This window comes from Xenopus laevis, chromosome 3S (assembly GCF_017654675.1).
Source record: "Xenopus laevis strain J_2021 chromosome 3S, Xenopus_laevis_v10.1, whole genome shotgun sequence".
NCBI lineage: Eukaryota > Metazoa > Chordata > Amphibia > Anura > Pipidae > Xenopus > Xenopus laevis.
In genome coordinates this window covers 111,158,861-111,180,686 of record NC_054376.1, presented here as the reverse complement: position 1 = coordinate 111,180,686, position 21,826 = coordinate 111,158,861, and the positions used below count along the sequence as shown (strand labels likewise).

Genomic DNA, 21,826 nt, shown 5'->3' with positions numbered 1-21,826 from the left:
GATTCAGACTTTTCCATCCTCAGGTTACAATAGATTCCGAAAAATTCGTGATTTTTTAAAAGTCCTATTTTATAAAAAAAAAATCACAAATTTTTCGTGATTTTTGCATTCGGAGTTTAGTGAATAACCTCCTTATTGTAGTGAGAAACATTTATTGAGAAAGACAACACATTCAGGGATTATTTATCAAAATCCATATTTATCTGAATTTTTAAAATAAAAAAGTCTGACCAAACTTGAATCCACGATTTAACCTTATTTATTATTAAAAAAAACATGATTTAATCGGAGGGGAGAAAAACTTGATAAAATGGAGCAAATACCCGAAACGTTTGATTTTTTTGGATGTTTTTCCAGAATCACTCGATTTTTTTCAGCTGAAAAAGTAAAATTTTCAGGCTAATTACAGCACAGAAACTTCCAAATAGGATAGGGTCCTATCCCATTGACTTATATACAACTTTGGCAGGTCTGAGATGGCAGATTTTCGGATTAGTAGCCTCAGGGTATAATAAATCTTGAAAATGTCAGATTTTCTAGTAAGAAAACTCAATTTTTTTCGAGTTTTTAGCATTCAGACTTAAATAACCCCCTCAAACTATGGCAACATGAATATAAACCTATTCAATCAGTTGCCAAGGAGAATCCACAAACAAAAGCAGTTAAGTAGAAAGAGAAAATTCTACAGCTTGGACAAATAAAGTAATGAAGTAGAGAGGGGGTTTTCATAAAGTGGAGTATTTACTCACCACATTTGGGAAGTGGCCCAGGGGCACCGCTCTGAGTCCTCAGCATAGGGAACGGACAACCGAAAAGATAAATCTGTGGCAGGCACTCAATTAAAGGCACTCTTCTAACAAGTTGTAGAAATCAAGTAGTAAAGATTTATTGTGTCCTCCGCCTTACGCGTTTCGTGTTACAAACACTTAATCACGCCTATGCTTAAGTGTTTGTAACATGAAATGCATAAAGCGGAGGACACAATAAATCTTTTCTACTTGATTTCTCCAACTTGTTGGAAGAGTGCCTGACACAGATTTATCCATGGACAAATAAAGTGCCTGGAAGGCCAGCAGAGATTTTCTAGGAGAAAGAATTGGATAGTAATTTAAAGGGCATGTGAAGGCAAAAAAATTAAATCCCATTTTTACTTTCTTATTAAAAAATATGTACCATTTTTATAAGAAACCTGACTGTATGCAGTGAAATTCTCCCTTCATTTACTGCTGTGGATAGGAATTGTCAGACGGTCCCTAACTGCTGAGCAGGGAAACAATCATACTTATGAACAGCAGGGGGAGCCCCCGCCTTACTTCCCAGCCATGCAGAACTCAAGCAGCTTTGTTTATGACGATCCCTAAGCAAACAAGGGAAAGTTGTGCTCACCACTAATTTTTAAAAAACATTAGGCGGGGGTGCAATGAGGCTGTGACCACAAAATACATATAGACAAATACAAGAGTCCTCTGCACTCAACCCATTATCAATATATTTAAGACAGAGACATTTTGTGCATACTGCTACTGAAAAATGCCTTACCCTTTAAACAAAACAAAACAGGGATTGTTTGTCCATATATTGCAATATATTTAAGCTGGCCAACTACGTCAAAGTCATCCCATATCTGGCCAGTCCTATGCTCAATTTTCATCTGATTCATTAAGAATTCTATTGCTTCATTATATATTTTACAAAGGGACTAAGTTTTACCGGCAACTTACTCGCTGCTTTCAAAGCAAAACTCCCAAACTTGGCTGCCCTTTTATTAGACACCAGTGAGATCACCTGACTATAGCTAGGAAGGGTGGGAGCTACAACAATCCCTGTTTTGTTTAAAGGGTAAGGAATTTTTCAGTAGCAGTATGCACAAAATGACTCTGTCTTAAATATATTGATAATGGGTTGGTAAAGAGGACCTCTTGCAGATCCCTAAGCAACCCAGACCACACTGAGCATGTGCACAGTCTTAGTCTTGCAAAGATGTTTAACAAAGTTACAAGATGGTGACCCCCTGTAGCCCACGTTGAAAGCATAAATGATTTGTTTGATTAGGCTTGTGGTGCAGTAAATTCATGTTTATATTTAGTATACAAAATACAGCATTTCTAGCCTTATTCTATTTTAGACTTTACATGCCCTTTAATATACCTCTTGCAATAGACCTCCTATTGATCATATTCAAACTTTTTGTTAAATATAAAATAAAACTTTATCTAAATATCTGGCCACAAAGTTCTACTGCCACCAAAACCCCCTCAGTAGTATCAGTAGAAGAGAATTTTGTACATAACAGTGGTACGGCATGTTTCATGAACAATATCACCTAAACAGACACAGGGTGTTTCTCTTAAAACATTTTCACTCCTGGTTGTGTGCCCTGTGTATTAATATACTGAGAATAAATTTCCAATTAGCTGGAGTTGTTTGCAGCAATTCATAGCTACAGTAAATTAGATATTTTATTCACTTAGCAGTACAATAAGTGAAGGTAGGTGCACGGGTTCTGTCTTTTACATCACTTTAGGATTGCATTGTCCTTTACCGTGAAACAAAAGTTTTTGAACTATTGTTTAAACCAGTGGTCCCCAACTTTTATACCTATGAGCCACATTCAAGTGTCAAAAGAGTTGGAGAGCAACACAAGCATGCAAAAAGTCACTGGGGATGCCAAATAAGGGCACTGATTGGCTGTTTGGTAGCCCATATGTGGGATGACAGCCCACAGGAGCCCCTGTTTGGCAGTACACCTGGTTTTTATACAACCAATACTTACCTTCAAACCAAGAATTTAAAAATAAGCCCCTGCTTTGACGCCACTGGGAGCAACATCCAAAGGGTTGGTGACCAAACCATGGTCAAGTGCTTTTATGTTCAATTTTGGTTTGAATCAGGAACAGTTGCCCTGAATTGGGTCATTTCTGGCGTTCAGCACCAAAATTATATTGCATGTCTTTAACCATAGGCTGCACATATTTTTTTTTTTAAAAAAACAATTTTTATTTGAGCAAAAGTTAGGTACATGTTCCACATCTCTGAAAATGTACAATAATGTTTCTGTCACAGCAGCTGGCATAGATCAGGTGCACAGATTGCCACTGTAGTACGACAAATATATGAAGCATATTACATTTACATTTTGGTAGTTTCAATCTTGTACATTCTAAGTTACCAAAACGTCAGGTAGAAATGGAGATGTAGGCAATGATGCATGACATTAAGCCATATGAATGGACTCTACAAGTTTTGTGAACTGATTAACAGGGCTGCACATATTAATGGAAGCACAATGGCAACCATGGAATCAGTGTCGGACTGGCCCACCGGGATGCCAGGAAAACTCCCGGTGGGCCCAGGTGTCAGTGGGCCCTCATGCTGCTCAATGTTGGCCTATTTCATGGCCATTCTATACTAACAAAGAGCCTAAATAGATAGAATAACAGATAATGGTATGTAAACAAAAGAGACTAGGAGACTGGAGTTTGAGTGAGGAGAGGAAGAATATAGTACAGAGAGTGGGCCCCTGGTCTAAGGTTTTTTTGGTGGCCCCTGGTCTAAGGTATTTGGATGGGCCCCTGGTGTTCCAGTCCGACACTGCATGGAATAACGTCCATTATCAGAATGGAAATAACCAGTGTTCCCCTGTATCAATAGGCACACTTGCATGTGATTCATCTAAACAGAATGGTGCCCATACAAGGGAGAGTATTGTATTTAGACAGAAGTACCTTTCATGAATGACGTCAATGACTATGTCCATTTTCAAATGACCTCAACTTCAGCTGCAGTCTTAAATGATCCCTACGTTGGTATCTTTATATACAGTATATTGTATATGTGTTAGAGAAATGTGTGTAATTTCAATAAAAATCCGCTGGATATGGCAGAAACACAAACTGGCAATTAAAACATGTTACTGTAATCTCATGTCTATTTCAACTCTACGGCCCCCATTTAACAGTGAAGTGTCATCTCTACTGTATATATTGCATCGCACTGATTTTGCTAAACCTTTGTCGTGAAATTTCTCTGGTAGCGAAAACAAACAGTACAGAAAGTGTGTATGAGTTATGCTATGATCACATTTAAAATCTATTGAGCAGGGCCCTCCTTACCTCCTGTGTTGATCAGTTTTCGTAAGTGATTTCTATGTTCATGCGTGCATTGTTCTATTGTACATGTTTATAATAATAACAGAATTTCATTCAACACAATTTTTTTTCTTTTTACAGCAAAAACTTTATCTGAACTAGGTAAAGACAGTGATGTCTCCAAAGCCATTGAACTCTTCCAACAAGCTGGTCTTGGTTCCCACCTTGCCGTAAATGAGCGTGTGACTGTCATTGCTGCTTACAACAATGCTTTTAAAGGTTTGTTCTTCATGTGTTTGAGATCATCCTAATTGATATCATGAATAAAAGACTTCTGGCTGGTTCTAGATGAACAGAGTGTGGTTGACTTTGGGTGACATTTCAATGCCAGATTGGAGAAGGAGCTAGGGAGGTGTTGCCTGAAGTCGAATTTTAGGCACGGTATATGCGAATTTGCGGCGAATTTGCGCAAGTTTGTCGAATTCGTGAAACGCCCGTAAAAATTCGCGGCAAAAAATTGCCGGTGTTTGAAAAAACGGACGCCGGAGTCAAAAACGGCCGCCGGTATCAAAAAAACGGGCGCCGGCGTAAAAAGCGAGACACTGGCGCCGTTTTGCGAATTTTTCGCCATTTCACGAATTTCGACCGAAATTCGCAAAATTTTCGTCGAAGCAAAACGGCGCAAATTCGCCCATCACTATTTATTAATTGTATCCCAACTAACTTTATTTTTTCAGATGGTACTCCCACTGTTAACAGAGACCTGACAAATTTACTTCAGAACCACATTATTAAAGAAACACTGTCCTCCAAGTACCTTTATCATGGGCAAATCCTGGAAACAGTTGGTGGAAAGAAGCTTCGTGTTTTTGTCTACCGAAATGTAAGGCCACAATTTTAATACCACAATTAATATTTTAAATAAGGGATACACATTGCATACATTAAGGGGAGTAGTGTAATAAAGGTCCCAACGATTGCACCAGGTCTAGTGACTGATAGCAACCAATCAGAAGTACTGGTCACTTGTATGAATGCAAACATTTGGTTGGCGGCTAGACAAGTTTCTTTGTGACTTTTTTACATTACTCTCAGGGGCATATTTATTATGCTGTGTAAAACAAAATTTGTAGATAAAACTGTGTAACAATCTGGTCAATTTATCAAGGTTTGTTTAATTTTACACCACATGAATTCCAGATTTGCCACCATTATTTTACACTGCTTCCGACTTTAAAGGCTTGAAAATTAAACCTTTATTTCCACTGTTTTTTACACAGCGAAGCCTGGTGATGTGTAGTATATTATCCCGCACACATAATAAATGCCCCTCAATGTTTTCATTAGCTTTTTCCTTTTTGCTCAGTTTACGTAATAGCAAGTGTAATGTTTACACCAGTTGTAGAAACCCAGAGCAACAAACTAGCAGATAGCATTTACTGGTGTGCTGTTTAAAAGCATTTCAATCTATTACTTAAGGTGGCCATACACGGAGAGATCCGCTCATTTGGCGATGTCGCCAAATGAGCGTATCTCTACCCGATATGCCCACCTTGAGGGCATTATCGGGCTGATCCGATCGTGGGCCCTTGGGCCCAACGATTGGATACTAACGGTGGCTTTACGGGCGGTCGGATCGGGGACTGCATCAACGAACAGATGCGGGCGCTATCCGACGGGATATTTAGACCCATCCGATCGAGATCTGAACGACTTTCGGCCAGATCTCGATCGGGGAAGCCCGTTGGGGGGGCCCATACACGGGCCAATAAGCTGCCAACTCGGTTTGTCTGCAGCTTTTATCGGCCCGTGTATGGCCACCTTTAGTCGATTCTTTTTAACTACACTACAGTAGATAAGCAATGCACTAAATTCATGATTTAGCTCACTATTTGGCAGAATCAATTAACTTTAAAGCTCTGAACAGCTGAATCTGACTATTTTTTGTTGACAATTGATGTTTTATTTCTTATTCTCAATTTTGTATGCTCAAATTAAAATTCAGATTTAGTTCAGTATTTGGCCAGGTCTATTGTGGAGGATTCTGTATCTGACTGACTGCAAATGAGGAATTGAGTGCAAACCCAATAATGTATGTTCTAGTCTGCTGTCCAAAGTGGTTTAAAATAACTATGATTCCTCGGCTTGCAGGCTCTTTGCATTGAAAACAGCTGTATCGATGCACACGACAAGAAGGGGAGATATGGAACATTGTTTGTTGTGGACAAGCTGCTAACTCCACCCACCGGAAATGTCATGGATGTCCTGAAAGCTGACAATCGCTTCAGGTACTGTTTATAGATACTATATTTAACCCATTCCTATCGCTATTTTTAAGGCAAGGATTCCAATAAAATGTTTTCCTGGTGCTCACCTGCTTGTTGTCAAGCAAAACCTTCAGTAGTACCGGGTAGAGAATAGGAAACCTGCTACATCTTAAAATGCTGCCTCCACCAATTGGGTTCCAAAGGATATACCTTGAGGGGTTCCACTAAGAATAAAATACCAACACAACAATATGGAAATAACTACATTACTTAACACATTTTCTAACATGGTCCATTTAAAGCAGTGGTTGTTGGACTTTTTTATTTCAATACCCCTTTGAGGTTCAACTATTACTAAGAGGCCCCCTAGCAATATTTTCCAGCCTACAGAAATTGAAAAACATTTATGCATCAGTTATTCAATGACGAATCTCACCCTAATAGACCCTCAACATGGTCTTTCAGGTGAGCAAAAGACATGCTTTGCAAATAGTACCATAAATATCCCTAAGGCTGACTACCTCAACGCTAAGGGGCCTATTTATTAAACATCAACATTTTCTGGTCAAGTTTTTATTGAAGAAAACACATATTTTTAGAGAAAACAAAAACTTACATTTTCAACATTCATTATGCTCTGAAAATACTCCAGTTAAAACCTGTCGAAATCATATAGAGGTCAATAGCAGATGGTCCCTTTAACAATTGGAACACGTTTTATACCTTCAAGATTCTCAATAGTTTCAGGCTGTTGATGCTGGTTTATTGTTAAATTAATGGGATTCAGGTTTTGGAGTTTAGTCAATTTTTTTAATTATAATGAGAAAAAGTTGAGTTTTAGTAAATATCCCAATAAGCTCTAGCATCCCCCAGTTTGAGAACTGCTGTTTCAAAGTGTGTGTGGAATTTTTTTGTGGAATCAAACACATATTAACAATCTGACTAGTACAAGCTAAACACGTTTAATCAAACTACATATATCGTTTTTTGGAAAAACTGCAGGTTTTAAAAAAATCCCAAATGGGTTCTTTCACTGAGGGAGGCCATACTGTGACTATAATAGAGACTCTAATATGCAAATTTCAGGAGCATGCTCAGATTGTAACACTGCTTTGAGTATTCTACCCAGAATGCCTTGTTTAAGTAAACTCCTCCACTAGAAGTATCAGGAGATTTCCCTAGCTTGTCCCCTGCTGGTAAAGTCATTAGCAAATGAAGGGCACACACTATCTTCCAGCAGGTGGCAGCACTACTGAACAGCAGCTAACACAGAGGTTTGGCTGATTTGAAAATAGCTTAGAAGGATTGATAAGCAACAAGGAATTTCAACTGAGCATGTGCGAGATTTCAGAGCTACAGTTGGCTGGGAAGATATAGGTAGGAGGAGCCAGTGAAATCCAAGATGCCTGCCTGAGTTAGAACTGCAGTGGAGATAGGGGAGATCTTGCAGAAGGTATAGTGAGCTGATGACTAACTGTTTTAATAATCGGATTTCTTGAACTTTCACATAGTGTATTTACTTAGTAAATGATTTTGGTCATGATTGGTGCCCTTTAAGGCCTTTTGTCATGGAACCTTGCATTTTTAACTTTGCAGCATGTTGGTAGCTGCTATCCAGTCTGCTGGACTCACAGAGACATTAAACAGAGACGGCACCTTCACTGTCTTTGCTCCAACAGACGAGGCATTCCGTGCTCTTCCAAGAGGAGACATGAACAAGCTTCTAGGTATGAACAATGCTTATATGGTTTTATGTAAGAAAGAGTGTCGTGGAATCTAGCTCAGGTAATCCTTGGCTGTGTCCTTCAACAAATGAACATATGTCCCTGTGACTCCAGCAACAACATTTAGGGGTTGACACCTAGGCACTCACAGGCAAGTCAGAGAATTTTCCAAACTGCTCTAAATTGGAAATCATGCGAGTGGCAAAATGTTAAGATTTGCCATGTCAGCCATTGCCCTTATTTTTAAAATACCAGGGCTTTCCTTTACTTTGGACATTATTTGCCTCCATATAGATCTATAAACATATGAGTAGACAATGCCATGCTGGCCATGCCTGGCAACAAGTGATTTTGTTCTCTAGTTCTCTTTTGTAAAATGCATGTATCTCCTTTCCTAAATGCTTTTAGTCACATTATTCTTTCTCACAAGGTAATGCCAAAGACCTTAGCAACCTTCTGAAGTATCACATTGGTGATGAGATCCTGGTCAGTGGAGCTGTCAGCCAACTTGTCCGGTTAAAATCACTGCAGGGTGAAAAACTTGAAGCTAGTTCAGTAAGTGTCTCAAGCTCTGTCATTAATGCTTGATTAGAACGTATTCCTCTGTGCTGTACAAAAGAAGGTAGTTACATCAAACATACAGATGGCATACACGATTACACAGAAATAGTGATTGTTAGAGTTTACAATCTATTTAAGATATATAACTACTATTTGGAATTTACATATAATTACTGCACAAAGACAATCAGAGCATGGCCCCGGCTAAATCTCCACCTAAATCTCAACTTTGTGTTATAGTCAGTGTGAATTTCTTCTGGTACTGAATCATGTAATTGTGCCAAAATTCCTTCTCCTGGATTCTCAAGCAATTCAAATATTTTACCAGTGGAGATTCAAATTTACTTTAATTCTAAAAATTCTAAATTCTAAAAAGTATTGTCATTAGTGATGGGCGAATTTATTCGCCAGGCGCGAATTCGCGCGATTCGCCGCCAGCGGATAAATTCGCCAAACGCCCACGAAAATTTTTTTCAAAAAAACGGGCGCCGGCGTCAAATATGGGCGCCGGCGTAAAAAACGAGACGCCGGCGCCGTTTCGCCCATCACTAATTGTCATACAATTTAGCACAGTCACAAGCGTCCTGCGTGCCATCAACCTTAGAGGCACCTTTCACCCGCCGATAATCGTGTTCCTAAAAACAGGCAGTCATTCTTGATATATATGCCCCCAATGTGTCAAACACAGATACTGGAAATATTGGTAGTTATATAAATCATGACTTTGAATAAAATATCATGAACCTTGTTCGAGGTTAAAACCCCATGAAGGATAGCATCTTGTTATTTCAAATTATTATGGACATAAGAGATATAGGAATCCATTTCAGTTACTTTGTAAATTGCAGGAGAATAAGGAGAGGACAGGTTCATAGGAAGACGTGGTAATTTTAAAGGCTAAATGTCATATATCTATTGATTTTCCCAGAAAAATGCCACAATGCATGTCAACAAAGTACCCATTTCTGAAGCTGATATAATGGCAACAAATGGAGTAATTCATGCTGTTACCACCTTCTTGCATCCACCAGGTAAGTGCAAATAAATATGTGTTAAATCTATTTTGCATTATAGTGTGAATTTGTATGCTTATGCAATAATAAACATATGCATGTAGTCTAGCAGGGCTTGTAATGTGTTCAATAGAGACAATTTCGGTTGCTGCTTGCATACAGTATGCCAGTCTTATGGTTGAGGAGAAGGAACAGTTCTTATAAGTCAGTTCCAGTTTTTCCCCATAGACTTCAATATAGTTTTAATTTGATAAACAATGAGAAGTCTTTCTCGTTGATTTGAATCCAGCTCTGTGGTTTAATAAGGGGGTTATTTATTAAAGGGATACTGTCATGGGAAAACATGTTTTTTTTTCAAAACACATCAGTTAATAGTGCTGCTCCAGCAGAATTCTGCACTGAAATCCATTTCTCAAAAGAGCAAACAGATTTTGTTATATTCAGTTTTGAAATCTGACATGGGGCTAGACATTTTGTCAAATTCCCAGCTGCCTCCAGTCATGTGACTTGTGCTCTGATAAACTTCAATAACTCTTTACTGCTGTACTGCAAGTTGGAGGGATATCACCCCTCCCTCCCACCCCAGCAGCCAAACAAAAGAACAATGGGAAGGTAACCAGATAACAGCTCCCTAACACAAGATAACAGCTCCCTGGAAGATCTAAGAACAGCACTTAAAGGGATCCTGTCATCGGAAAACATGTTTTTTTCAAAACGCATCTGTTAATAGTGCTACTCCAGCAGAATTCTGCACTGAAATCCATTTCTCAAAAGAGCAAACAGATTTTTTTATATTCAATTTTGAAATCTGAAACGGGGCTAGACATTTTGTCAATTTCCCAGCTGCCCCTGTTCACTTGTGCCTGCACTTTAGGAGAGAAATGCTTTCTGGCAGGCTGCTGTTTTTCCTTCTCAATGTAACTGAATGTGTCTCAGTGAGACATGGGTTTTTACTATTGAGTGTTGTTCTTATATCTACCAGGCAGCTGTTATCTTGTGTTAGGGAGCTGTTATCTGGTTACCTTCCCATTGTTCTTTTGTTTGGCTGCTGGGGGGAAAGGGAGGGGGGTGTGATATCACTTCAACTTGCAGTACAGCAGTAAAGAGTGATTGAAGTTTATCAGAGCACAAGTCACATGACTTGGGGCAGCTGGGAAATTGACAATATGTCTAGCCCCATGTCAGATTTCAAAATTGAATATAAAAAAAATTGTTTGCTCTTTTGAGAAATGGATTTCAGTGCAGAATTCTGCTGGAGCAGCACTATTAACTGATTCATTTTGAGAAAATGTTTTTTCCCATGAGAGTATCCCTTTAATAGTAAAAGCCAAGTCCCAATGAGACACATTCAGTTACATTAAGTAGGAGAAATAACAGCCTGCCAGAAAGTAATTCCAGCCTAAAGTACAAGCACAAGTCACATGACTGGGGCAGCTGGGAGATTGACAATATGTCTAGCCCCATGTCAGATTTCAAAACTGAATATAAAAAAATCTGTTTGCTCTTTTGAGAAATGGATTCAGTGCAGAATTCTGCTGGAGCAGCACTATTAACTGATGTGTTTTGTAAAAAAACATGTTTTTCCATGACAGTATCCCTTTAAGGTCCGAATCTGAACTTCGAATAATTCGTTTTTGGAGCAAAACAAAATACTACGAATTATTCTAGATTTACTAATGTCCGATGGTTGGGAAACTCTGAATCCGAAAACCCGGAATCTCAAAGCTCTCGAGGTCCTGTATTAGTCAATGGGGAAGGTGCCAGTGTCTGCGCTGCTGTCAGTACCAATACCTGATGATTTCGGGGATTTTCGGCCCCTAAGTCTTTCTCAACTAATTAAATCTGGCCCAATGTGTTTGGGCATACAGAGTAACTTAATGTCACAAAGTTTGCTATAAGTCTAGAAGCCTGTAGCAACCAGTCATCTTTTGATTGGATTTTCATGAGCTTCTAGACCTGGTTCAAACATTTGAATTGTTATTAGACACCCCAAAGTGTGTAACAGCCTGATAAACACTTCACTAATCCTCCCATCTCTTTTCATGTATGTATTTAACCAGGAACTGAATAATAAATATCTTTTGTATTCATTACCAGCCAAAACACAAGAAAGAGGAGATGAGATGTCCGACACTGGCCTGGAAATTGTTAAGCAAGCCCCTGTATTTTCTAAGGTAAATTTCATGTTACATACTAGAGTATATCTATTAGATTGAAATATGCAGGTTTTTTTTTTACACCAACAAAAGTGGATCCCTTTTGTTATTTGACAGATGTAAAACTGTATAATTTTGTTTGTAGGGAAAAGGCTACCAGAATAAAGATGATGTTCTATATTTTATTATTATTATTATTATCTTTTATTTATATAGTACCCACCTATTCTGTAGTGCTTTACACAGATTCTACATCTTTCATATCAGTCCCTGCCCCAGTGGAGCTTACAATTAGTGATGGGCGAATTTGCGAAAAATTCGCGAAACGGCGCCGGCGTCTCGTTTTTGACGCCGGCGTCCGTTTTTCGAAAAAAAAAATTTGACGCCGGCGAATTTTTCCGGCGAATTTTCGTGGGCGTTTCGCGAATTTATTCGCCTGCCGCGAATCACGCAAATTCGCCGCGAATTCGCGCCTGGCGAATAAATTCGCCCATCACTACTTACAATCTTAGCTACCTATCATGCATGTATCCATATGCTTAATTTCATCAATTATTTCTCTTGTATGTGTTTGGATTGTGGGGGGAAAACGGGCGCTCCTTCACATGTGCCCATATTTCCTTATTGGGTCTGAAACACTGGGGATTACATTTAAAAAACAATCATATCTCCTATGTATGCCCAGTGCTTCAAAACCAATGTACAGTAGATGTGGTTGGGCAGGATATCCTGCCGCTCTAGGCCTGGGCCTTTGTGGCTTTTCCACAAAGCCAGGCCTGGGGGGAAACAAGAGCAACTGCAGAAATATAGGGAGAACATACAAGTTCCTTGCAATTAATGCCTTTGCTGGAAATCAATTTATTACTGATTTTCTAATATTTTATTAATAGCATCTGTACTCTTCATTTTCCTTCAGAACGTCTCATATGGTTCTATTACAAATACTAGAACAGATTATAAATCAACCAATCCTTTTTTTTCCTGGCACTACGGCTTCACAAAAAGTACAATACAGCCAAAGGAAAATAGTTTGCATTTCTCAGATTTTTTTCCATTAGCAACTTTCATTGCATTTCCCCTTAAGAGGGTTATAAGAAGCATTAACTAAGGCTGTAACAATGGCAACTTAAACAAGAATAAACCTGCAAATGGAGCCACTAAAACACTTAAGCAGAAACAAGTGAAGAAGAAAATAATTATATATTCACCTCTTTCTATTGCTCCCTTTACATTGCAGTAAACTGTAGATATGTGACGTCTGCCTGTGAAGTATATAACATGCAGCCTTGGAAACCATGGGAGGCACTTATACTCACAATACCCCACACACCAACTCTATGTAGACTTATTTTATGGCGAACAAGGCTCAGGTATCTACAGCACCTTGCATTATAACAGCCTGGTTATAACATACACCACGTGCAGCCATACCTGATTAACCAACCTCAACCCTAATAAATAAGCTAATTTGCAAACAATCCAAGAACCATTTGGTATGATCACTAGAGTTCATGAGTTAAGGGTAAGTACAACATGATGGTCAGAAAATTGATCGGGCAGGTTAGAAGATGTTCATTGTTCACAGTGAAATGCATCCATTGTCCAATTGTTTGTAAGGGCAAGTAGGCAACAAGTAGGCAGCTACCCACAGTTTTCCTGGCTTCAACTAGACGATATCGCTTGAAATAGTCTTTCTAGTTGATGGACAAGTCGTACATGTAAACGATCGCTTCAGGATAAGCTTGGTCCTACGATAAAAAAAAAGATCTTTTCAAAATCTTAACATCCATGGACACCTTTTGTATGCTAATAGGAGGCGTAGGACTCATTTATAATTTGGAGCCTTTACATGGCAGATGAGCTTACATAAAGTGTAGAAATAGCACCTCATTTTCATGACAATTATTTTTAATGGCAGAAACTGTGCACCGGTGCATTTATTCTGCTTCTTTTTGTGTGGTATGATACTGGCATTGAAATTGGGCTTTCATAGCTTCTCCCTTGGTGAATATTCTAACTTCTAAAGGCTCTGTGCTGTGAAACATTACAGTGAAGGCAGACTAAATAAGTAGTTCCCTAGCATTCTATGCCTACTATGGCAAAACCAGGACAATGAGCCATGTGCATTTAATGGTGAAGAAAAAAAACTATTATTAATAGCTGTTTGCTCATTATACATCAATTAACTTCAGTAAATACCTATGAGTTTCCCACCCATTCAGTGCTTCAGTTTGGATCCTTGACTGGCTTCTTGTTTGGAGAGCAATAAAAACACACTTACTACACTGCAGACATTGTGATGGTGTTTACAGTAGGGCCTGGAGGTTTGAGGTGTTTAGCATTTTAGCTGCTCACCACTTGCAGCCCTTTTTGTTATTGACCTTTCAAATTCTTTCCCAGACCACAGCAATGAATAGCCCCAAGCCATCAATCACATAGCAGCTTGTCATTATTTCCTTCCCCTCTAAACTGTAACTCTTCCTTTTTTTCTTTTTTTACAGATTTCCCAGAGAAGTGCCCGATTAGGTAAGGAAATCTTAGGAATAACTGAATTCTGAATTATTATTATTATCTTTTTTGTGCACATTGGCCCAGTTTAGGGCAGACTATTCAATGCCATCATCTCATAGTTTATCTTATGAAAACTCAATAGAAGTCTAAAAAGAAGTCTGAAATTGAATTAGGAGACCGGAAATTTAAATACATAGGACCACGTGCAAGTCAATGAACTGAATCCAATCCAATATGTGCTGGAACAATACAGTTCACTTCCAAGATTAGAAGGGCCAACCTATGGGGCCCATTTACTTAGCTCGAGTGAAGGATTAGAAGAAAAAATACTTCGAATTTCGAATGGTCGAATATGGCTACTTCGACCATCGAATAGGCTACTTCGACTACGACTTTGAATCGAATGATTCAAAGTAAAAATCGTTCGACTATTCGATCATTCGATAGTCGAAGTACTGTCTCTTTAAAAAATACTTCAACTGTTAGCCTATGGGGAAGGTCCCCATAGGCTACCTAAAAATTTTCTGATTGAAGGAAAATCCTTCGATCGTTGGATTAAAATCCTTCGAATCATTCGATTCGAAGGATTTAATCGTTCGATCAAACGATTATTCCTTCGATCGTTCAATCGTAGGAATAGCGCTAAATCCTTCGACTTCGATATTTGAAGGATTTCAATTCGGCAGTCGAATATCGAGGGTTAATTAACCCTCGATATTCAACCCTAGGTCAATCTGCCCCTATGAGTCAAATTCAAAAAAATATATCTCCATTTCGAGATTTCCACATTTCAGGGCAGATTTATCAAGGGTCGAATTTCGAGATAATAGGAGTTCTTTTTTATACCGAATTGGTATAAAAATCTACCAACCAAAATTTATAAAAAAAAAACAGAATTTTTTAACGTTTTAAAAAAAATTTAAATTCGAAATGAATTTGGACTATTCCCTAGTGGAAGTACAAAATGAGCTCAAAATTCTTATTTAAAAATTAGATTTTTCAATTCGACCCTTGATAAATCTGCCCCAAAGAGGCCAATGGCCAATTTATCAAAGGTTGAATTTCGAATTCATGTGAATTTTTTTTTATTCGATTATACTCCCAGTTCGACTGGGAGGTTATTTAAGAAAAATTTGAATGTCTAATATTCGATCAAATGGTTCAGAGGAATCGAGTAAATAATGAATTAGAACTGTTTACATGGTCGAGTTGTGATAAATCTCACTTTCAAATTTACATTCTAATAGAGGATTACAATTTGAATGTGTGAATTTTGAAACTCAAAAATTCGAATTTGAATTTAAATGTAATATTCGACCCTTGATAAATCTGTCCCTAAGTTTTCTTATGATAAAAGATACATTTTTCTCATTGGATTGGATTGGATTGTCCTAGTTATTTTATTTCCTGGGCTCTTGTAATTGTGTAATGTGCATATTTTTTAATTATTGAAGTGATGGTAGATACAAGGCACAGACATAGAAGTGTGCTACAAATTAAGTGGTACAAATCAGCATAATTAAGACTCTGACGATTGAAGATAATTTTATATACATTAGTGAATAAATATATAGATAGTTCATATGTATTTATATTAATATATGTGAGATTTGCAGCAGCTGAATTTAAGCTTAAAGGGGACCTGTCACCAAGACATAAAAACCTTTATAATAAAAGTCCTTTTCAAATAAAACATGAAACCCAAATTATTTTATTAACATCTCCATAAATATATTACCTGTCCTGCCTGAGATATAGATTTAGGGCAGGAAATTACAGTACTTTCACTTTCCTCCTCTCAGAATTTACTAGGGGGCAGATTAATCAAAGGTGGAAGTGAAGGTTCGAAGTTAAAAACTTTGAATTTCGAAGTATTTTTGGGTACTTCAACCATCGAATAATCCAACTTTGATTCGAAGTTGAAAAAGTACTGTCTCTTTAAAATTTCGACTTTGACTATTCACCACCTAAAAGCTGCCGTAGTGCTGTTTTAGCCTATGGGGGACCTCCTAGAACCTGCATGGAGGCAACTGGGGGAGTGTGGGAGATCGAAGGTCGAAGTTAAAAAAAACTTTGAATCGAAGTACGATTGTACGATTTAAAAAATAGGCCGAATACGGCCCACTTCGACCTCCATTCGATTGCTCTTTTTGAATTTGAAGTTCGAAGTTTTTTTAACTTTGACCTTTGCTAAATATGCCCCTAAATGTCACTGCCAACCCACATTCCCTTCTCAGAATCTAATTGTGTCGCCCATTCTGGTGCCTAAAGAAGATTTTGGGATCATGCAAAGCTTGCCTTAATAACAGTGCTTACAAAATGGTGCTCACCTATGTGATCTAATTGTGGATTCCAAAAGTATAACAATTGCAATAATATTTATAGTGTTTACTAAAAAATAATTTGGAATTATTTCTTAAAGTGAAAGGTCTCCTTTAAAGCTTAGTAAGTACTACACTGAGGGGCAGATTTACATAGGGTCGAATATCGAGGGTTAATTAACCCTCGATACCCGACTGCCGAATGTAAAACCTTCGACTTCGAATATCGAAGTCGAAGGATTTGCCGCAAATAGTTTGATCGAACGACGAAAAATCGTTCTATCGAACGATTAAATCCTTTGAATTTTAATCCATTGATCGAACGATTTTTCTTCAACCAAAAAATTACTAGGAAGCCTATGGGGACCTTCCCCATAGGCTAACATTTCACCTCGGTAGGTTTTAGGTGGCGAAGTAGGGGGTCAAAGTTTTTTTTAAAGAGACAGTACTTCGACTATCGAATGGTTGAATAGTTGAATGATTTTTAGTTCGAATCGTTCGTTTCGAAGTCGTAGTCGAAGGTCGAAGTAACCAATTCGATGGTCGAAGTAGTCCCTTCACTCGAGCTAAGTAAATGGGCCCCTGAGTATTAGCCATTTGCACAGCAATATCATGTAGATACTATTTTTGGAAAGCAGGGTTGTCCACTTCCAGTGCTAAGATTGGTAAGAGAAACCAAAAACGATAATTTGGAACACATTCTGTAATATTGCTTTTCTATGTGTTTATTTTATTCTATTTCATTTTTTGTTCAGTGCCCACGTACTCCAAGTTAATGTCAAGAGTGAAACAGTAGCTGCTTTTATGGGAGGAGAAAACTAAGGATCACCATATGTGCCTTCAAGCAGCAAGAACAGAATGTTTGTTTTGAAATTCCAATTAAAGATTATATAAAATGTCTTAAGATATTAATGCCCTAAACAAAATGCACACCCTTTTCTTTGCTTAGAATAACAGAGCAAGGGAAAAACATGTGCTAATCTAAAACTAAACACACTTGTTACCAGCAAATAACAGTTGTTCTTAAAATAAAAACAGGTCTTTTAAAATGCAAATCTACAGAGTGTTGCCAGTATTAATTTGGCAGTTTTCAGTGTTCAATTAGATGTGCGATCTCATGTGTTATGTTGTTGCATTACTATTCTTTAACTTTTTGTTTTTTAAAATTGCCCATGATTGCTATCATTCATTTTTTGAGGGGGTATATGGGAGGGGGGTTGCCTTTTTTTGTTGTTGTTTTTGTTTTGGTCTTTTTTTTTATTTCTGACTCGACAACTCATGTGTCATGTACAAGAAAATAAAGACATATTTTTATGAGGATTTTACTTGCTGTGTGTGATTTACCCCTGCTTAGAATCTTAATGGCAAGTGTTCGCAGCTCCAATTCAGACACACCAAAGTCAACTATGATTTTTTTTTTTTCAAAAAAATTAAAACCTTGTCTTTTAGGTAGGGGAAACAATCAATTGAAAACCAGAACAAACCCCAAGGTCCCAGTCGCAGCTCAGTCTTTCGCCTGCAGCAGCCACCTTTGGCTTCAGGAGGAGCCTTCCGCTACTCAGGTGCCACCAGTTATTAGTGTGAGAGGACCAGGGGCAGAGTTCTGGGCAGGCAAGGGAACCACACGTGATACAGGAAGGGAGGGCAAGAAGCATAGTCAAGGGACGGGCTGTCAGGTGCACCCGATGACACTCCCGTCTCCATCAGCGCAGCTTCCAGGATGGCGTGCCCATGGGGTAGCAGCGATGGCGCGATGACGTCACGCGTCTGCTGCGAAAATTCAAGATAAAATGACGCCAAGGTCACAGGTTCAATGCCCGATTATAGGATTTACTGAGAGTTTTCCTGGGTGCTCCTAAATTTATATTAACCTATTTCCTGGACTTCTGACCTTGCCTGAACCTGTGACTTTGCTTTTATTCTGCCTGCCTATTGAACTTTTGCCTGGATATTGACTACATTTACTCTTGACCCCTTTTGGTACTTGGACTTTTACCCGAAGCTTCCGTCTCCTTGGTCCAGAATTCTCCCAATGGGAGCCAATAGGCCCCCTGACACGGGCTGGGTCAATAACAAGGATCAGACAATATGGTGCCAAATCAGAAACAGAAGAGTAGTCGAGGTTAGGGATGTAGCGAACGTCGGAAAAAATGTTCGTGAACATATTCGCGAACTTGCGTCAAAAATGCGAACGGTTCGCGAACGTCGCGAACCCCATAGACTTCAATGGGAAGGCGAATTTTAAAAGCTAGAAAAGACATTTCTGGCCAGAAAAATGATTTTAAAGTTGTTTAAAGGGTGCAACGACCTGGACAGTGGCATGCTAGAGGGGGATCAAGGGCAAAAATGTATCTGAAAAATACATTGTTGACACAGCGCTGCGTTTTGTGCTGTAAAGGGCAGAAATCACACTACATTTCTAAACTTGTGTAATAAACTGCTTTAAAACGTCCGGCGTCTACATGCCAATCAAGTCGTGTAAAGGTTACAGCCTGTTCACACGCAAAGACAAAACGCGGCGCTTACTGCAACGCAAAAAAACGCAAAGAGCTTTCATGAATGATACCGTCAAGTGAGCAAATAATAGTTTTTAATTACTACTAGTTGCTTGTCACCTCCAGGATGTTCGTCCTGTTGGTGGCAATATTTCTGTAGTGGTGTGTTTAGCAGTCACCGTGCTTGTGCGCACGTGCACGGTCAGGCAGAGGTAATTCAATGTACAGTGAAGTGAACCAAAAAACACTGATTCTGCAGTGTGGGCCCAGTTTTGGTCTATTTTATTGATCACCTGCGGTGACCATAAAAGATGCGATTTTGCCACTGTTGCAGAACCTGAAAAATTAGGCATGTGTACTTTCCTGAAAAATTATGTTTTTTTTGTCGCAGCCACTGAAGCACAGACGCCAGAAAAAATATGCCATATAAATGCTGAAAATATGATTTTTTTTTTGTCGCAGCCACTGAAGCACAGAGGCCAGAAAAAATATGCCATATAAATGCTGAAAATATGAATTTTTTTTGTCGCAGCCACTGAAGCACAGAGGCCAGAAAAAATATGCCATATGAATGCTAAAAATATGAATTTTTTTTGTCGCAGCCACTGAAGCACAGAGGCCAGAAAAAATATGCCATATAAATGCTGAAAATATGAATTTTTTTTGTCGCAGCCACTGAAGCACAGAGGCCAGAAAAACTCAGGATTTACCTGCCCAAAAAGTTTTGATTGAAATGAAACCAGTAGGGTTTGTACCCTAGTTTGTAACGGTGGTGGAGGGAGGAGGACGCTAAAGGACAGCTGTGTGTGGAGTCATGCGGCGTGCAGAGAAGGACAGCTGCATGGGGAGTCAGAACAAGTCTTCCGGCGTGCAGTAACCCTCCGAGATCCATGCCTCGTTCATTTTAATAAAGGTCAGGTAATCCACACTTTTGTGACCTAGGCGAGTTCTCTTCTCAGTTACAATCCCTCCTGCTGCACTGAAGGTCCTTTCTGAGAGGACACTTGAGGCGGGGCAAGACAAGAGGTTCATGGCAAATTGTGACAGCTCTGGCCACAGATCAAGCCTGCGCACCCAGTAGTCCAGGGGTTCATCGCTCCTCAGAGTGTCGATATCTGCAGTTAATGCCAGGTAGTCCGCTACCTGCCGGTCGAGGCGTTCTTTGAGGGTGGATCCCGAAGGGTTCTGGCGCTGCCTTGGACTGAAAAACATTTGCATGTCTGACGTTACAGAGTGGCCAAAGTGCATTGTCCTTGCAGGTGCGCTCGTGGCAGGATTACTGGCACCTCTGCCCCTGGAATGTTGATGAGTTCCTGAAGTGACATCACCCTTAAAAGCATTGTACAACATGTTTTGCAGGCTGGTTTGTAAATGCCGCATCCTTTCGGACTTGTGGTACGTTGGTAACATTTCTGCCACTTTATGCTTTACCGAGGGTCTAGTAGCGTTGCGACCTAGTACAGGTCCTTCTCCTTAAGCCTCTTGATACGGGGGTCCTTCAACAGGCATGACAGCATGAAAGACCCCATTCTCACAAGGTTGGATGCAGAGGTATCCATCTCCGCTTCCTCGTTATCAAGGACTACGTCATCCACGGTCTCCTCCCCCCAGCCACGTACAAGACCAGGGGTCCCCAAAAGGTCACCACAAGCCCCCTGGGAAGCCTGCTCCTGTTGGTCCTCCTCCTCCACAAAGCCACCTTCCTCCTCTGACTCCACTTCTGACACCTCTCCCTGCGTTGCAGCAGGTGCCTGGGTTCATTCTGGTGATTCCGACCAGAAATCGTGCGCTTCCTGCTCCTCGTCACGCTGGTCTACAGCCTCATCTGTCACTCGTCGCACGGCACGCTCCAGGAAGAAAGCAAAGGGTATTAGGTCGCTGATGGTGCCTTCGGTGCGACTGACCATGTTTGTAACCTCTTCAAAAGGGCGCATGAGCCTGCAGGCATCGCGCATAAGCACCCAGTAACGGGGGGAAAAAATCCCCAGCTCTGCAGATCCAGTCCTACCACCTAGTTCAAACAGGTATTCATTGACGGCTCTTTGTTGTTGCAGCAGACGTTCCAACATGAGGAGCATTGAATTCCAGCGAGTCTGGCTGTCGCAAATTAAACGCCTGACTGGCATGTTGTACCGCTGCTGAATGTCAGCAAGGCGTGCCATGGCTGTGTAGGAACGTCTGAAATGGGCCGACACCTTCCTGGACTGCCTGAGAATGTCCTGGAATCCTGGGTACTTCGAGACAAAACGTTGGACTATTAAATTCAGAACATGTGCCATGCAGGGCACATGTGTTAACTTGCCCAGTCTCAGTGCTGCCAACAGATTGCTTCCGTTGTCACACACCACTTTTCCGATCTTCAGTTGGTGTGGGGTCAGCCACCATGACAGGAGTACAGATCCGGTATGGTTTCTGCTTTCCAGGCACGTCATCCCCAAGACAGCATGACAACGGCGTACCTGGCACGTCGAATAGCCTAGGGGGAGCTGGGGGTGCACAGGTGTGGAGGAGGAGGACCCAGCAATAGAGGAGGAGGAAGCAGAGGAAGAAGACGAGGTAGAGAGCGAAGGAGGAGTAGAGGTGGTGGCAGAACCGCGTGCAATCCGTGGCGGTGACACCAACTCCACTGTTGTTGTTGAGCCACGCATTCCCTGCTTCCCAGTCATAACCAAATTCACCCAGTGGGCAGT

At 39.9% G+C, this 21,826-nt stretch overlaps 1 protein-coding gene across 1 annotated transcript in view; it reads left to right on the top strand.

Annotated features, from left to right (window-relative positions):
* The window catches only part of LOC108712407 (transforming growth factor-beta-induced protein ig-h3), a 42,440-nt gene extending 24,479 nt beyond the window's left edge, over window positions 1-17,961 (top strand). The window contains exons 9-17 of the mRNA XM_041588749.1: window positions 4,230-4,367; window positions 4,826-4,971; window positions 6,240-6,376; window positions 7,952-8,082; window positions 8,510-8,634; window positions 9,569-9,671; window positions 11,751-11,827; window positions 14,311-14,335; window positions 17,397-17,961. Coding sequence (XP_041444683.1) covers window positions 4,230-4,367; window positions 4,826-4,971; window positions 6,240-6,376; window positions 7,952-8,082; window positions 8,510-8,634; window positions 9,569-9,671; window positions 11,751-11,827; window positions 14,311-14,335; window positions 17,397-17,437 — 923 coding nt within the window. The 3' untranslated portion in view covers window positions 17,438-17,961. The remainder of the gene's footprint in view (window positions 1-4,229; window positions 4,368-4,825; window positions 4,972-6,239; window positions 6,377-7,951; window positions 8,083-8,509; window positions 8,635-9,568; window positions 9,672-11,750; window positions 11,828-14,310; window positions 14,336-17,396) is intronic.
* The last annotated feature ends 3,865 nt before the right edge of the window (window positions 17,962-21,826 follow it).